The 17411-nt window shown below is 36.0% G+C and overlaps 2 protein-coding genes across 3 annotated transcripts; both read right to left on the bottom strand.

The window, feature by feature from the left end:
- Positions 1-4037: 4037 nt before the first annotated feature.
- On the bottom strand, positions 4038-12620 carry LOC128228752 (S-adenosylmethionine-dependent methyltransferase Rv2258c-like). 2 transcript variants are annotated; one of them, XM_052940249.1, is made up of 5 exons: positions 12487-12620; positions 11856-12057; positions 11060-11253; positions 10306-10437; positions 4038-4667 (listed from the first exon to the last, which is right to left on the bottom strand). In XM_052940249.1, exons 2-5 carry the CDS (start codon positions 12044-12046, stop codon positions 4105-4107), a joined length of 1080 nt encoding a protein of 359 aa, XP_052796209.1. In that variant the 5' UTR covers positions 12047-12057; positions 12487-12620; the 3' UTR covers positions 4038-4104. The 2 variants fall into 2 exon arrangements, with proteins under 2 accessions (XP_052796209.1, XP_052796208.1); XM_052940248.1 differs by having other exon boundaries at positions 12591-12620.
- Positions 12621-13050: 430 nt separating this feature from the next.
- On the bottom strand, positions 13051-17120 carry LOC128228754 (S-adenosylmethionine-dependent methyltransferase Rv2258c-like). The gene is made up of 5 exons (XM_052940251.1): positions 16891-17120; positions 16279-16490; positions 15426-15619; positions 15157-15288; positions 13051-14757 (listed from the first exon to the last, which is right to left on the bottom strand). Exons 2-5 carry the CDS (start codon positions 16467-16469, stop codon positions 14195-14197), a joined length of 1080 nt encoding a protein of 359 aa, XP_052796211.1. The 5' UTR covers positions 16470-16490; positions 16891-17120; the 3' UTR covers positions 13051-14194.
- Positions 17121-17411: the final 291 nt, after the last annotated feature.

Raw genomic sequence — 17411 nt, 5'->3', positions numbered from 1 at the left:
GTCATTTTATTATTGTTTAGAGGTGACGGGAGGGAGTGGCACAATATTATTTAGGAAATGAGTCACTCAAGGATAATGATTTTATGACGGCCCAAATATGTTCCTACACCGATCAAGGTATGAAGACAATGCAAGATGCATCTCACGGTAATACGAAAATGAATTCACAATGCCCCAGAATGTGTTCATGATGATGTAAACACAATAGAAGTAGATTTGACATTCGGAGTTCAGTTTCACCAATATGATATATTTTCAAGTTTCGATTGTATTTTTTACGGTGTATACGTATACAGTAGAACCCCGTTTGGTCTAAGTCGTTTTGCTCGAATTCCTCGTTGGCCCGAAAATGTTTCATGATACTGAAGGTAAGCATTTCCGCTTGGCTCGAATTATCCGAGGCTCGATGTATGTTCGCCGGTCCCTATGAGTTCGAGTCAATGGGGTTCAAATGTACTAATGAATTTTATTAAAAAATAATACAGTGAACAACAAAGCTTTTAAAATGAATAATTAAAAGAGTGTTCATATCTTTTATAAAATGCGAAATCAATCAAGCTTCCATTGTAAAATCAATATTTATACGCTTAGTAAAGCTTACCCCTAAATACAATTCGACCTATGAAACGACCAGATTCATATAAATCAATATAGGTTACATTTACATTCCAAATAAAACGGTTGTAATAAGCGTACTATTTTAATTAACAGCTGCCACATGTTTAAAACAGTTTAATGTTACTCATAAAAAACAACAACATATTTAATGTATAAGTTTACATCAAGTTTAACTGGTCAATAATTATGTATAACACTTCTTCCAAATCTTGACCCAAACCGCAGCAACTCCCAAGACATGATAACACGAGAATTTGACCTCAGATTCTCGGTCAATTAGGGGTTAATGTGTAGCTGAAGTTGACTCTCGTGTAGAAATGAAAAACGGAAAAATTGGCTGGTATTTCTTGGCATGTGTTGCAATATAAAAAGCGAAATATTAAGTATTAACAAAGTTCTTCCTCAAGACAAACAGAACATGCACATAAATTCTCCTTGACTTGTGATGGTTAGCTAATACCTGAACAATATCAGATCTTTCAACAAACAAATCCAGATCAACATGGCAGACAATCTTTAGCAAAACCATATACATACAAATAATGGAGTTTGGACAAAAAAAAACACACTAAAATTACATATTTTCACTGAAAATTCCCAAAATATAGTACTTGTAAACAACACCTAGATTACCTTATATAATCTGTTCTCACCTTATTCTACTGTACAAAAAAGCAGAAGGACCAACCAGCCGGTCTTTATATGAAGTTCATCCCACAATACACACATACAGTACACATTAAAAGCATTATTTTACATCAATCTAAAACAGAAAACATCAACTTTCTGCAGAGATTCACCAGTTCTGATAGTAAGATAAGTCACCAAAGCATACGGACAACAATGTGATTGCTTAATACATCATGGCAGACAACAGAACAGAACAAAACTTTTATGAGGCATAACTATTAACATGTTCGTAGCCAAATGCATATATACACAAAACAAAATCTCTAAACGTCCACTATATGTTTTATTAAAATATGTGAATAAAATAACAAAATCACAAGACTTGTTTAATACACTAGTTTTACACATTTTATTTCAAACATTTGAATAAAATTTCTTTTCATTAAAATAAATAATTCATTGGAAATAACAATGTTAAAGTTAGTCACCCATAAACTCGAAAGTCACAAAGTACTGTCTAGGAGAACGTGTGAAACTCAGTAGCTTGTGTGTCCACCATTTGCAGCGATAACTTCATGGCACCTTGACCTCATTGAAACCACATCTGTGCACGTAGTTCTGTGGGATAATGTCCCACATCTGACGAATATCACGCCTGAGTTCGTCGGCATTGTGTTGTTGGGGGCAAAGCCCAAACTTTACTCTTTAGCATTTTCTAATGGATTCAGATCTGGGCTTTTTGCCAGAAAATCTATAACACGAATGTTGTGTGTTGCCAAGCATGTTCTGAGTTCCCCGTGCAACATGACAAGGCGCATTGTATTGCAACAACATCATGCCTCGATTAGCTTAAATGTGCGGTATCAATACAGGTTGAATAATGTCGTTCTGATACCTCAGTGCGTTTAAATTACCATGGATAGGGACAATTGTAGTCTTTGTGTGCATGGTAATTCCTGCCCAGACCATCACAGAACCACCGCCGAACTGGTCTGCGTCAATCAAACAACATTCCCTGTTTCGCTCTCCCCTCCGTCGGTAAATGCGGACGCGCCCGTCTGACCCACTGAGCTTCAATCTCGTTTCATCCGCAAAAATGACATTAGCCCAGTCAGCTCTAGTATATTATTATTATTATTATTATATATATTATTTCGCACATTTAACCGGTTAATTGATTTATTAATTTACAAAATTGCTTAATCCTGCCGAATCGAGGTACCTGCATAAATCATGCCGATGGCCCTTGCCCGTTCTTCAATGGCCATTCTAGCCAATTTTTTCTGTTTTTCGAGTTGAAAATTCAACATGTATTGCGTTAACATGAAAATTAGCGATAACTTCATAATCCTCGTGATTCTCGTGCAAAAAATACGGAAATTGCACCTACCGTCTCACATGGCTAACCTCGACCGAAAGGTGTGATTTTATTTATAAAAATCGATAGAGTACAAGGCATAACGATGTAGTTTCAATTTTCAAGTCGATATATTGAGTAGTTTTCATATCAATGAATTTCATGTGGACGTTTAGAAATTTTGTTCAGTGTCTAGATAATGGTCGTACATATAGATAATGGTCGTACATATAGATAATGGTCATACATATAGATAATGGTCGTACATATAGATAATGGTTGAACAATACTTAAGTCCTAGGACTATTACTCAAAACCTTAAATGGATGCAGATAAAGATAATGGTCGAACAATACTCAAGTCCTAGGACTGTTACTCATAAACAATATCGTGGAAAAATTCAGATGCTAGAGAAAAGGGCCAGTGTTTTACCTAGCAATAGTTTATACTATTTCCACAACAAATAAATACTGATATTATTACTATCCACTTAATTAATGTATGCATTTACTCGTTTATAACCATCTACATTTTTTGTTCCGCATGAAACGGCGAAATGGCCATATTTTAGTGTCCAAGTCATGTGACAGAAACCTATGCGAAATTCAGGTGTTTTCCGACAGAAAACGTCACTTCCATTTCGTAGGTATGCCGTGCAATGCTCAACGACTTCCTTTAAGTGTGTTACTGTCGATAGACCTACGTATGTGTACCACAGTGCGGTCATGTGAGAAACTCCGATTCGTAGAAATTTCCATCGGTAGTCCTACGATAAACCAACGACGTTTCCACGAATATTCTATGACATGCACTGCCATCGTACGTACTTACTATCGTGGGTTAATCCTACGGCTGTATTTTAAAACTTAAATTAAATTAAAGATTTGACTTTAATGTAGTATTGAACAGAGGTTAAACACATACTGTATGTTGCTCCTTGTTAACGATGTATATCGTTTATGTCAGAATAAACTGTCCGTCTGTCAGTCAAAATAATGATAGTGCAGTTCCAACATTTGATTTTTTGACACAAGTTCCATCAAAATATTACGAGATATTGGCGGGACAATGCTCAAACAATGACGGACCCAGTGTAATTACATAGTCATCGAGCTGGTTCTAGCCAAACATGTGTTCTGATTGTTTCCTTAGTTTAAACATAATTATTTTACAAGTTATTACAACATTATATTATTAACTCTCGTTGGCACGATTTTTCGCGAGAATGTGGTCTTGTGTTGTGGGGGAAACCGGTGAACCCGGAGAAAACCAACTTGTCCGGCTTGGTGACCACAAACCAAACTCCCAAGCCGGGAATCGAACCCGGGTCGCCTAGGTGAGAAAGCGAGTGCGCTAACCACTGCGCTCACCGGACAACGCTGGTAACTTTGGCATATTTAAAAATCGGAGTTGATGTCGAAATAGAACGACGTGCAATGAACATTTTATTTTAAAACGATTTTCAATTCAATTAACTATGTCAAATATAGTTGTTTACGTCATTTGGTACAAAAGAAAAAACATTTTGTTCCCATAACGACTAGCGAAGACTCGCCGCTGATTTTGAATCCGGCTCCCAGGACGGCCTTCTCAATCTCCTCGCGGCCCCAGCACGCACCGTAGCCGACCCTTGGCTCTCCTGTCATACTCGACGCCAGACATATGAACGTGCTGTTGCTGTAGTACATGGCGGCCGACATATCGCCGGCATTATCAACCGGGTCGCTATGGAAACCAACCTCAATAAGACTGAAGCACCCATCGGGTTTAAGGATTCGATTGATCTGTTTCAATGCTTTGTGGGGGTCCGGTAGGTCATGTAGGACGTCGTACACGAACACCATATCGAAGCTTTCTGTCCAGTCTTCCGGCAGATTATGCGCGTCACCCACATGAAATGTCACATTGGATAAACCCCGCTCGGCCTTGTCTTTGTTGGCCATTTGTATAGCAGGTTCCGAGTAGTCGAGCCCAACGAAACTGGAATTGGAAAATCGCTGGGCGAGAATGTTTGTGTAATTCCCAGGCCCACAGCCGAGATCTACGACCTTGATACCACTTTCTGAAACAAAGATTTCAAAGTCACAATGAATAAGATTTTGGATACATGTCCATGTATAGTACTATTGCGTTTTAAATATTCAAACAAACACGACAGACTCGTACCAAAAATCGTATAGTTAGACTACATCACAATGATTTTAGGTTTAAAAAGTTCTTACATTGCGCGCTAACATATCCGGAGTTATTTTGAACATGAAACACTAACAGCTATTTGATTGAAAGGACTGGTGTATTTAAACCAAATGGTTTCATTGTATGATCATATAAATAAGAAAATAATGAGAATAAGTCACAGGGATAATAAAAAATGGTCAAAAGATGCAAAGAAATTATTTTGTTGGGTTTGTGTCATATCAGGCATCACAGTTAACATTGTAAAGTATAGAACAATCACATGGTGCAAAAAAATAAGGTAAAATGTTGGAAAAAAATAATAAAAGTGCAAATTTCTGGAATTTGCCAATAACTGTGTCCAATTTTGCAATAAAAAAAACAGAATTACTGTACATAAAAGATATTATAATACAGTATACCGAAAGTATAGAAACACCTAAGTTTGTGAAATATGTTTTTTTGGGTAAAATGTTTGAAATATTAAGTGAAAATGAGAATTTCTGGAATTTGCCAATTACTTTGTCAAATTTTGCAATAAAAATACCAGAATTACTGTATTAAATAGATATTATTCAATTATACAATAGTATACTTTACCTTAATAATAGAAACTACGTATTTTTTGAAATGTGATTTTTGGGGTGAAATTTTGGAAAAATTTAACAAGAGTGAGAATTTCTTAAATTTATCAAGAACTGTATCAATTGTAAAGTGAAAAATGTGTTTTTAGGGGGGGGGGGATGTTTGAAAATTCAATAAAAATCAAAAACCTGGAATGTGTCAATGACTTGGTCAAATTGTGTAATACATTTACCAGAATTACTATATATAATATATATCATATTGCAGTATAACATATCATAGTATATAGTATACAGGCGTACTGGTCAGACGTAAAATTAAGTTGTCTCAATACAGTGAAAATTATAATTAAATTACTGGTGGACTGTGATGCAACTTATATCGAAAGAGAGAGTTAAACTAGAACTTGAATGTGATTTTGATACCAGTATGATTACAAAATTGACTTTGGAGTAATAACGTGAATCCGGATATTTTAAACATCAAATATACATGATCATGTTATGTATACTGCGTATTGGATTAATGCTTCGATGGTCAGCCTGAGTGAATAATAGGCGACGAGGGCTGAAATAAGAAAACTATCAAACAATGATTATGTCGACAGTTTTATTGTATCCTTTGACACGTGTAATGAGAATTTCAATTGTTTATTCCATAGCAGTACAATTGACGGTTGTGAGCAACCGGAAATGACAGACCAGATGATAGTGTTGACGATATTACAGACAATATATTAAATTCGCTAATTACAAAAACTGAGATAACTGAAAGTGTTTAAAGTCTTAAAGCAGACAACGCCGTTGACGGGCTAATAGAGCCAAGACAATGCATTAATTGTATTTAGCCAGTGTTGCCTCTAATTGTAAGAATGTTTTACAGAATATACTCGTCTGGGAAATTTCCGACTGTATGGACAACATCTATTCTTATTCCTGTACATAAAAAGGGAGATAAATACAACACCAATAATTGCTGTGGTATTGTACTCGTAGATGCATTAAGCAAAATTTACATAATAATTCTAACTGCCCGTTTAACATTATATGTTGAAGTATGTAGTAAACTTTGTGAATCACAAGCAGGTTTTAGAACCGACTATAGTACCATTACCCTTTTAGCGTTAGTAAGCAAACAATTATTTTTCATGAAGAAACCGTCGTATACGGCTTTTATTGATTTTCAAAAAACATTTGACTCAGTGGCGGGCCTAAACTAAAATCATGTCCGAGGTTGTAGCCTTAGTTCAGTCTTATTTTGTGTATTTATGAGTGAATTGTCTGAGTATTTATCTAATAATGATGTTAGAGAAATTCACACGACAGAGCTTTGATGTCCGATACAATTAGTGGATTACAAAGACAAATTAATTTACTAACTGTTAATATAGATAAATAAAAAATTGTTGTTTTCAAAAATGGTGGTAGAATTGCATCGAGGGAAAAATGGTTTTATGGTAACAATCGTTTAGAAGTTCTAAACGGTTTTACATATGTCGGTGTATATTTTACGAATAGACTGTCTCTGTAAAAGATGTAGAAGTCTGTTGCTCTCAAGGCGAATTTTGTTTTGAATCAAGTTGCTATTTCTTTTCAACACTTGTGATATATATCTTATTCAATGTATTATTAAGTATTTGATGCAAAAATTAGTCCTATTATTTTATATGGGTATGAGTTATGGGGACTTAAGAATATACAAAGAGATTCCTGAATGTGTAATTGAATGCTTGTAATGATGCAGTTTTAGCTGATCTATGAAGATTTCCTATGTATATAATATCTGCACGGCGCTGTATGAAATATTGGAATTCTGAGTTTGAAGAATGATAGGTATGTTAAGAAATGTGATGATATGCTTTTGTTCTATGATAATTTAGGCTTTGACTCTTGAGTATCGAATGTAAAGAATAATGTGTATGTTTATGGTTTTGGATATGCGTGGGAACGAAAGAATGTGGGTTATCAAAAACTGTTCAAATATGTCCGAAGGCTTAAGGATCAGTATGTACAAAACTGAAGGGAAAAAGTTTCTCAAATGGAAAATTGTTTTCCTACTTGTTTTTCCATTGTATTCAAGTATACGCGTTTCTATTATGATAATCCAACCTTTTAAACATGATACAATCTTTATCATGTCAAAATGAATTGAAAATAACAAAATACAGTTTTACTTGTATACCATGCTTGTAATTTGCGAAATATATATTTTTCTGATAAAATTTAAGCACCTGATAATTTTCTTATAATTATTTAGTTTACTATAGCTAATACCTAAAATTATTACAACCTTGTTCTGCTAGATATGTGTATGTTTGTCTAATATTGTTATACTTTACATTTTTTGAATGACCAGTTATACATGTTGGAATGATATATGTATTTGTTGTACAAATGATTGGGCCGGAGGTCATATACCATAATACCTACCAACTTTGCTACCCACCCACCCTTCCCGGCCCTGCCCGGCCCAGCCCTGCCCTCCACTGTCCTGCACTACCCTACCCTACCCTACCTAAGAATAGAAACATTGTATTGTATGACGTGTGATTTTTGCCGTAAAATAAGATAAAATGGAATAAATTTGCCATTAACTTTGTAAAAATGTCAACAAAATCACCGGATTTACTGTATTGAATAGACATAATATAGAAGTTTAACAAACCCAAAGTAAAGAAACATTGTGATGTATTCAATGTGATCTTAAGGGTTAAACATAACAAAAAATGGAATGGTTGGAATCAGTTTATATCCTGTTTAATTTACATAGGAAATGTTCACAATAGTTTTTATAGTGAATTTGTGCATTCGTAGTTTTTTAAAAAGAGCCTTAAACAATTTATATATTGTAAGATATGCGTAATTGGTTCTTAATATACATGAAACTCTGTCTTTAGTTGATAAGAGTAGTAATGTCAGTGCCTTAATGTGTTAAAAGATGTGCACAATCGTTCAACGCTGATCATTACCACACTCCTTTGCCTGTGGAGCAGCCCTTGTACAATCACATCCAACTTTTTTGCAGCTGCATGCTTCTGTTTGGTAGCCAGATAACAAGTGCATTGTACAACTTTCATAATATAAGCATGAGCCGGTGCTCTTTAAGTTGTCACTGGATATAGTAGTTTACTACTATTTAGTTCCCTACCATTCTAACGGGTTTAAAACAGTGTGTCCTTTCCATTCCTGAATTTGTTCAAATACCCACAAACTGTAACACATAGTACTTCATCATCACTTTTGACCCAAGCATTGACATCCATTAGCACAACCGCGCCTTTCTCTCTAAAAGTGATTTCTTCATAGTTTTGCCAACCACTCTAGCTATCATATTTTCACCAATCTATTTTGCTTCATTAGCATTACTCTCATATGATGCAACACCACTAGTCAACACCAAGTGATGTTCACTTGTAGAAAACATTACACTACTAAACCTCTGTATAGCGCCATTTATGTCAGAGCATGTTGGTCGTTACAGAATCCAGGCGGCATTTTAAATTCCATTCAAACCCCGACCCCTTGTCAAAACTCCAACACTTTCAGGCTCAATATTAGCATCAATCTTCTCAATTACAAAGTATTCATGATTAAATATCATTTAGAAGTTTATTAAAGTTCAATGGTCTCAATAATACACATTGTATATGATAGTTAATTGAGTTACGTATTTGTCACATCTTTGCCTATATTGATGTTTTTATTACACAATTTCTGATAGGCTATGGACCACTTGTAATCTATAATACATTAACGTCAAAATGCATGTGTCTATATCATAACTCTTTTTTATATTAACATCTTTGGTTCTGCTGCTAAACGATGTGCCGTTATTAAGGATTGTTTGACGTTGACGTCACTTTCTTTCTATGATTGATTATTTATCTACTGATGAAGGCATTAAGATATCAAAAATAAAATAATGATGCAGTTATTCTGATATTTCTATGCTTTATTTCATGATGACATTTGGCAAATTCAAGAAATCCCCACTCTCATTTATAGTTACAACACTTTAACCAAATAATCACCTTTCACCTTGTATTGCATACTGAACCTTAGGTGTGTTGAAGAGCAGTTTAATTATGTAAACTACAATTAATCAGGTACCTTTTCGGCTTAATTTTGTCCAGTTATTGGCAAACTCCGAAAATTCCCACTTAAATTTGTTTAAAAACACGAAAATCACATTTCACAATAAATGTGTCTATTAAATACAATTATTCTTGTATATTTATACATTTTTTTAACATTATGCCCCTAAAAAAACATTTCACATCAGATGATGTGTCAATATATTGGATATGTTACTGTGCTGTATAATATGTATTAAATACAGTTTTTCTAGTATTTCTTTGCTAGATTTAATGCATACTAATGTTTTTTATTTTTAACGTTTTACCCAAAAAAGTCACATTTAACAACATGTGGTGTGCCTATACGTTAGATATGTTATGGTACAGTATAGTATCTATAAAATGTAGTTATTTTGGAATTCTTATTGCTAAATCCAAATTTGATACAGAAAAAATCCAGAAATTCATACTGTCGTTTATAATTTTCAACATTTTACCCCATTTACCCCAATTATCACATTTTGCACCGTTGGATTTTTCCATACTTTTTTCCAAACACAGCAGATTTCGAACAACATAAATATGCAGAAATAATTGCTCTGTTGTTGTTGTTTTTTTTCCTTTATTTGCATTTTCAGCCACAGGGTCACTGTACTATTAAGTCAGTAGACGTACGAGGAAATCCCGAGCCAAGTTCAAGCAAAGGAGGAAAGAGAGCGCAAGTATACTTGCATTTAATAGTATTTAGAGTTATTTACCCTTGTTGCATATACGAATGATCAAGTAAGCTAATACAAGTCAAATGTTTTTAAAAAAATCACACAGGATAAGAGGCCGAAATGTCCTGCTACCGTCACACACTCACCTAGACGTGGAATAATGTGTGCCTGCTGCTTCCACATAGGTAGAATCTCGCTGTTCACCGTGTGTTCGCCCATGTTGCTCCGGTAGCCGTTGAACCAGTCAAACCACTCAGGGCTTTCTGCGTAACTTATGCCTGACAAGATAATAATCATTTATTATGATAAATCATTGGGCCTATTATAATACAGTGTGTGAATACCACGTGATAATTACGTCATAAATGCTACGTCGAAAGGCATCATTTGCTTTGAATAAAGACTAAAATCAAAGATGAAATGAACCAAAGGACAGTCTATGCCGCTTCAAGCGGTCCGCCTTTGTTTTATTACCAGAGTTTGATTAGGTGATTAGTTTCCTCAAAAATTTCGACAAACCTATTTCCAAAAAAAAAATGTTTTGACTGTGCTCCATCAGGCGGCGGTTTTGTGAAAAGGTGTGTCGTCGTGTTTTAAGAAACTAAACTCTTAAACAAACTCTGGTAAAAGCCGTAAGCGGCGTTGACTGCGCTATGTTTCAAATAAGATGGTGAAGAAATATCAAAGTTATCTTTTTTTAAAGTATTCATTCGAAGCAAAATGTTGCCTTCTGACATAGCATTTATAACGTTATATATCAGACACTGGATCATGGATCTGTCGGTTGAGATATCGGCGCAAACTCATACATTATTTTATTAACGTAATGTACCACATTATTGTTTCTAAACGATTCATTTCCAGTCCAACCAGTCCGATAGTAATTAATGTGTTTCCTACCGAAAGGCCCATCCTCTTGGAAACACTTTTTGATGCGGTCCGCTCTGGCGCTGAGAGTGGTAATCATTGGTGCATAGGCCGTGTCTTTTAGTAGTGCGGGCTTGTGACCTTCGGGCACAGTGTAGAGGCGCGAATCCCGGTCTTGGTGCAGAATACCGGCTGCTACCATCGTCGACAGCCATTCCTTCGTATATCTAAACATGCAAGTGGTATCTGTGAGTTTGTTCCATTTTTCTATTTTATTTTTCGAAGGAGCGGATCAGTTTTTGATAATTACCAAAAAAAATGACACAACAAAATAAGTATACGTTTTCTTTGACCATTTAAACGGATATTAATCGGGCATTTAATCCCGCATGCAAATACCGGCTAGACAAACACATGAAATCCTGTATCTGTGACATTGCATTGGAAAATCACGACCATATCTAGAAAATGGACAGGCATTAAGTTGGGACCCGGGTAACGAACCACAACTCGTATATTTACATTTTACAAACACGACAGTGTTTTTTTCACATTATGACTTAAACAAAAACGTACAATTTGGTAGTGTGTTGTATTTATCGTGTGACAATTTAAAAGACGGAATGTCTGTTCTGTGAAATGTAACGGAAATGAAAAGGTACATGGAGAAGAAATAGCGTTTTTATTCACTTTAAAAGCAGCAGACGACCTAAAAGCTGGCCTAAAAACACACTGCAGTACGAAAATTAAATCGTATTGCTTCATCGGCCGGGTTTCGGGTAATAAAACTGCATGTACCCGGGAAGATGGTCTAGGTCCACTATAATACCTTGGTTTGAATTTTAGTCTTCCAGCGATGTCCTCCAAACTGAATGGTCCTTTTGCTTCACAGATGGCCTTAAAGAGGCCAAGCTCGTGCCCAATGGCAACAGATAGCATGACACATCCACCCCGGTAGATGCCTGTCAGGTATTGGCTGAACGCGGTCGGGTCCATATCAGATTTGTCCCCTTCAGTCATTAGGGCCGTTTCTTTTTACATAGAATGAAAATCATGTACCACGACCTATATCCTGACCTTTGAACAAATGTACTTAAAAGGACTGTACACCAGATTGGCACCAAAAAAAGTTTTTTCTGTAACGAATCTCAGTTTATGTCAGTTTTCGACAATTTTCTTTTTTTTCTTCGCTATTTCATCATACGGAGTACAGCCCCTTTAACATTAAACATTTATAACGTTAAACGGTTCAAATTCATGATAAAAATGTGGCAGTCGTTTTATTTTATGATCTGATTGTTCCGAATGAATAGCACTGTGCATTGGGCACATTGGAAGTTATGTGACAAAACAATATTATCAGCTGATATCTCGAATGAAGGTTCAGTAATTGATCAAAGAAGCCAATACATAACCGATGATTTACAATAATATACGTTATCATGAAATCGAACACCTACTTCTATCCAATACTTCTATCCAATTTCTATCACTATCTGAGCTCTATCAATCAATTTATTATTGATAGATGCTTTATATGCTTTGATTTAATTTAACTTTTTACCTTCTTGATGTAAACAAATGTGACCTTTACCTTCGGTTTATCGGAAGTAGGGATAATCTCAACATATACCATAAAAAGTAGGGATAAAATCAACATACACTATAAAACAACCAATGGATGCTGCAGCAAATATAACTACACAGCTCTTTTCACGTCAGCAATGTTACTGACTAGCAACAAAAATATACCCTGACTGATATATTCACATGTTCATTTATTACAACCCGCAGGGTTGCCAGAGGCCATAGGAGGCACAGGACAACAATTAATTCACAGACTGATATTAACATGTTTATGTATGACGTATATATTATTACTTACAAGTTATGTAGTGACCATCTATACAAAATGTTCATGTGTAAAAAATCACAACACTGTTTAGGAGTTGCAAAATGCCTCACTGCTGTACTTTTACTAAAATATCCTGTAGATAAACGTTAAAAAATAATGATGACAGTGGCAATGTTGCCAGTTTAATAAAGGCGCGGAGTTCAATTAATTTCTTAAATGGATGCAGACATAGATAATGGTCGTACAATACTCAACCCCTAGGACTGTTACTCACAAACCATTTCGTGAAAAATTTCATGACTGAAACCATTTCGTGAAAGATTTCACCTTTAAGAAAAAATGGCCATGTTTTTACCTAGCCATAGTTTATATTATTTCCACAATAGATAAAGAATACTGATATGGCCCGACTTATTATTATAGACCACTATCCACTTAGTGTATGCATTTACTAGTTTATAACCATCTACATTTTTTGTTCCGCATGAAATGGCGAAATTGCCACATTTAAGTGTCCAAGTCATGTGACGGAAACCTGTGCGAAATTTAGGTGTTTTGCGACGGAAAACTTTACTCCAATTTCGTAGGTATGCCGTGCGATGCTCAACAACTTTCTTCACTTTGTTCCTGTCGGAAGACCTACGTATGTGTACGACATTGCGGTCATCAGAGGCCCTACGATTCCGGCGTAGGAAATTCCATCGGTAGTCCTACGATAAACCAACGACAATCCTAAGAATATCCTATGACATGCACTAAAAGTCGTCACGAAACATGTGTGCGAACTTACTATCGTGGGTTAATACTACGGCTGTGTTTTCCAGCTTAATATTTAACTTCCATGTAGTATTGAACATTGGTAAAACACAAATGTACTATTGTTGCTCCTTATTGACGATGTATATCGGTCATGTCAGAATAAACTGTCCGTCTGTCTGTCAAAATAAATAAATGATATAAATGGATAATATTATTGTTTTATGACGGAGCGCGTTCAAAACATGCGACGCATCCAATTCCGTGGAATTCTGGTCTAATTCCACATCTAAAACTATGTCTAACTATATTGAAATTAATTATCTAAGATGTTTCATGAACACCTGCATTGGACATAATAGTATGTCATTGAACCGGTGCCTGTGCAGTTCTAACATTGGTTTTTCCAGCAGATTGTTTGCACAAATTCACATCTCTGGTTACTTTGGTATATTTAAGGATCGGAGTTAATGTCAAAACCGAACGACGTGCAATGAAAGTTTTATCTAAAACGAATTCATGTACGATTAACTATGTAAAATATATAGTTCTATAAGTCATTTGGTACAAAAGAAGAAACATTTTGTTCCCATAACGACTAGCGAAGACTCGCCGCTGATTTTGAATCCGGCTCCCAGGACGGCCTTCTCAATCTCCTCGCGGCCCCAGCACGCACCGTAGCCGACCCGTGCCTCCTCTGTCATACTAGAAGCCAGACATAGGAAGATGCTGCAGCTGTAATACATGGCAGCCGACATGTCGCCGGCGTTATCTACCGGGTCGCTATGGAAACCAATGTCAATAAGACTGAAGCATCCATCAGGTTTGAGGATTCGGTGGATCTGATTCAATGTTTTATGGGGATTCGGTAGGTCGTGAAGGACGTTGTACACGAACACCATATCGAAGTCTTCTGTCCAGTCTTCCTGCAGATTATGCGCGTCGCCCACCTGAAATGTTACATTGGATAAACCCCGCTCGGCCTTGTCTCTGTTGGCCATTTCTATAGCAGATTCCGAGAAGTCGAGCCCAACGAAAGTGGAATTGGAAAATCGTTGTGAAAGAATGTTTGTGTAATTCCCAGGCCCACAACCAAGATCTAGGACCTTGATACCACTTTCTGAAACAAAAATTTCAAAATGACAATAATACAGATTTCGGATTTAAAACAGTAATACATGTGCATGTACAGTACAATCAAATATTGGATTGAAAAATGCTGATGCCGCCGATATTATGATTTGTATGATAATAAAATAAGAAAAATGATGAAATAAAAGAATAAGCCCCCTCAAGAAAGACGTATAAGTCCAGAACCAGGTCCAAGAGAGCGGAAGTAAATTTGCATTGAATATATCTAGAGTTATTTGCCCTTATAATATTTAAGAATGATCAGCAGGCTATAGCCAACGTCAGGTAGTAAACGAGAATAACAAATTAAATTAAGTTTTAAATTTTCGACACACCCTTGTCACACAGGTTAATGGGTCGGAATATCCTGATACTGTCACATACTCACCTAGACGCGGAATAATGCTTGACTGCTGCTTCCATATAGGTACAATCTCGCTGTTCACCGTGTCTTCACCCGTATCGCTCCGATAGCCATTGAGCCACTCAAACCACTCAGGGCTTTCGGCATAACTAATGCCTGAAATGATTAAACTTCTTTGTTGTGATCAATCATTGCACCCACTAATTTTGATTTATACTAGGCAGTATCTGTCGGTTAAAATATCGGTGCAAACTCAGTCCAACTATATCAACAATAATTAATGTGTATCGAACCGTAAGGCCCATCCTCTTGGAAACACTTTTGAATATGGTTCGCTCTGGCGCTAAGAGTGATAATCTCTGGTGCATAGCTCGTGTCTTTCAGAAGGGCGGGCTTATGACCCTCGGGCACAGTGTAGAGTCGCGAATCCCGGTCTTGGTGCAAAATACCGGCTGCTACCATTGTCGACAGCCATTCCTTGGTATATCTAAACATGCAAGTGGTTTCTGTGAGTTCGATTATTTATTTATTTTTTAAAATAATAAGAAACGAGTTTTTTTTATAATTATACAAATAAAACAAACAAAAAACACATTAAGGGCCTTCCACAGTGCAAAACTGGGTGGGGAAGGTAAAAACTAAAAACGTTTCAAAAGTTCATGTTTTATTTTCATTTTGAGGGAGTAAAACATACATTCTTGGCGATGTTTTGGGGTAGTAATTAGTTGAACAAACTTTACAAAAGAAGATTCAAATGAAATCCTGTAACTGCTTCATTGGATAGAAAAGTCACGACCCTATATAGAAAATTGAAGGGTATTTAAAGGAGGTACTCAAGTACCAGATCGGTACTCGTATATTTACATTTCACACGATAGTGACAATTTAAAAGACGGAATGTTTTCTCTGTTCAGTGACCTCAGTCACAAGGGGGTGGAAATAAAAAAAGTACATGGAAAAGAAATAGCGCTTTTACTGGCTTTACAAGCAGCCGACGACCATAAAAGCTGGCATAAAAACACATTACAGTAAGAACATTAAATGGTATTGCTCTATATTGTCGGGTTTCGGTTAATAAAACTGTATCCGGGTACCCGCAAAACACTTACCCGGCCCGCAGCCACCCATCTAGGCCCAATTTGATACCTTAATTTGAATTTTAGTTTTCCCGCGATATCCTCCAAACTGAATGGTCCTTGCGCTCCACAGATGGCCTTGAAGAGTCCCAGCTCATGCCCAATGGCAACAGATAGCATGACACACCCACCCTGGTAGATGCCCGTCAGGTATTGGCTGAATGCGGTCGGGTCCATACCAGATTTGTCCTCTTTACTCATTATAGGACCGTGTGTTTGTACCTAGAACGCAAAGCATGTACCACGACCTAAATCCTGACCTTTGAACACATTCTTAAAAAAACATGAAACGGTTCAAATCGATGACCCAAAAGGTGGCAGTCGTTTAAATTTATAAACTCCTTGAATGTTTCGATGCATTAATTCACATGTACTCGTTTGGAAGTTATTTGACAAAACAATAATAAGAATCTATATCTCGAATCAGGCTAATTGATTGAAACACCGTAGTAATGATATAGGCCGTCATTATCATAAAGTCGAAGATTTACTTTAATCGAACTTTAACAGTATCTGAGCTGCATCAATCAATTAATTATCGATAGACGCTTTACATGCTTTCATTAAATTTAATTCTGAAAATCACCTTTTTTGATGTAAAGTAAACAAATGTGACCTTTACCTTCTGATTATCGGAAGTAGGGATAATCTCAGCATAAATACATGTGTACTATATACCACTCGATGATGCTTGGGTTTGTTTAACATATAAAACTACAAAGCTCTTCAAAACAGCGATGTTACTACCTAGCAACACAATTTATGTCCCATTTATGTTTTAGGGACATAAACTTTTTTTTAATGTATATCCGAGTAGCTTATCTGAACTCTTAGCTTCTTTTGACCACTTTAACCTCGGAATGATAAAAATGCAACAAAACCGAAAGTATGATCTAAGTTTAGCGTGCAAGTAATTACGAAATTTGCATATCACCTGACTTTCTAAATACCTTAAATTTCATTTTGCTTTATATACTAATGATTTGCATTTTTTATAAACCAAGAAGTTTTTAGTTTAAAATGTTATCCCGGTGATGCATTTGAAAACACCGTTTATATCAGCATTTAAACTACATCGTAATTACAGAAAAAATACAGTTTTGTATAAAAAGGCATTGTGGTTTAATTCAGCTAGTAACTCCA

Source organism: Mya arenaria, chromosome 3, assembly GCF_026914265.1.
Source record: "Mya arenaria isolate MELC-2E11 chromosome 3, ASM2691426v1".
Taxonomy (NCBI): Eukaryota; Metazoa; Mollusca; class Bivalvia; order Myida; family Myidae; genus Mya; species Mya arenaria.
Note: the sequence above shows the minus strand (reverse complement) of the source record. Positions and strands in the feature narration are given on the sequence as shown.

Coding starts and splice junctions, on each gene's coding strand:
- LOC128228752 (XM_052940249.1), bottom strand. CDS start 12,046: ATGACTGAAGGGGACAAATCTGATATGGACCCGACCGCGTTCAGCCAA. Junction 10,438..11,059: donor CCAAGAGGATGGGCCTTTCG/GTAGGAAACACA, acceptor TTATCTTGTCAG/GCATAAGTTACGCAGAAAGC. Junction 4,668..10,305: donor ACACATTATTCCACGTCTAG/GTGAGTGTGTGA, acceptor TCTTTGTTTCAG/AAAGTGGTATCAAGGTCGTA.
- LOC128228754 (XM_052940251.1), bottom strand. CDS start 16,469: ATGAGTAAAGAGGACAAATCTGGTATGGACCCGACCGCATTCAGCCAA. Junction 15,620..16,278: donor AAACTAAAATTCAAATTAAG/GTATCAAATTGG, acceptor TTGCATGTTTAG/ATATACCAAGGAATGGCTGT. Junction 14,758..15,156: donor AAGCATTATTCCGCGTCTAG/GTGAGTATGTGA, acceptor TTTTTGTTTCAG/AAAGTGGTATCAAGGTCCTA.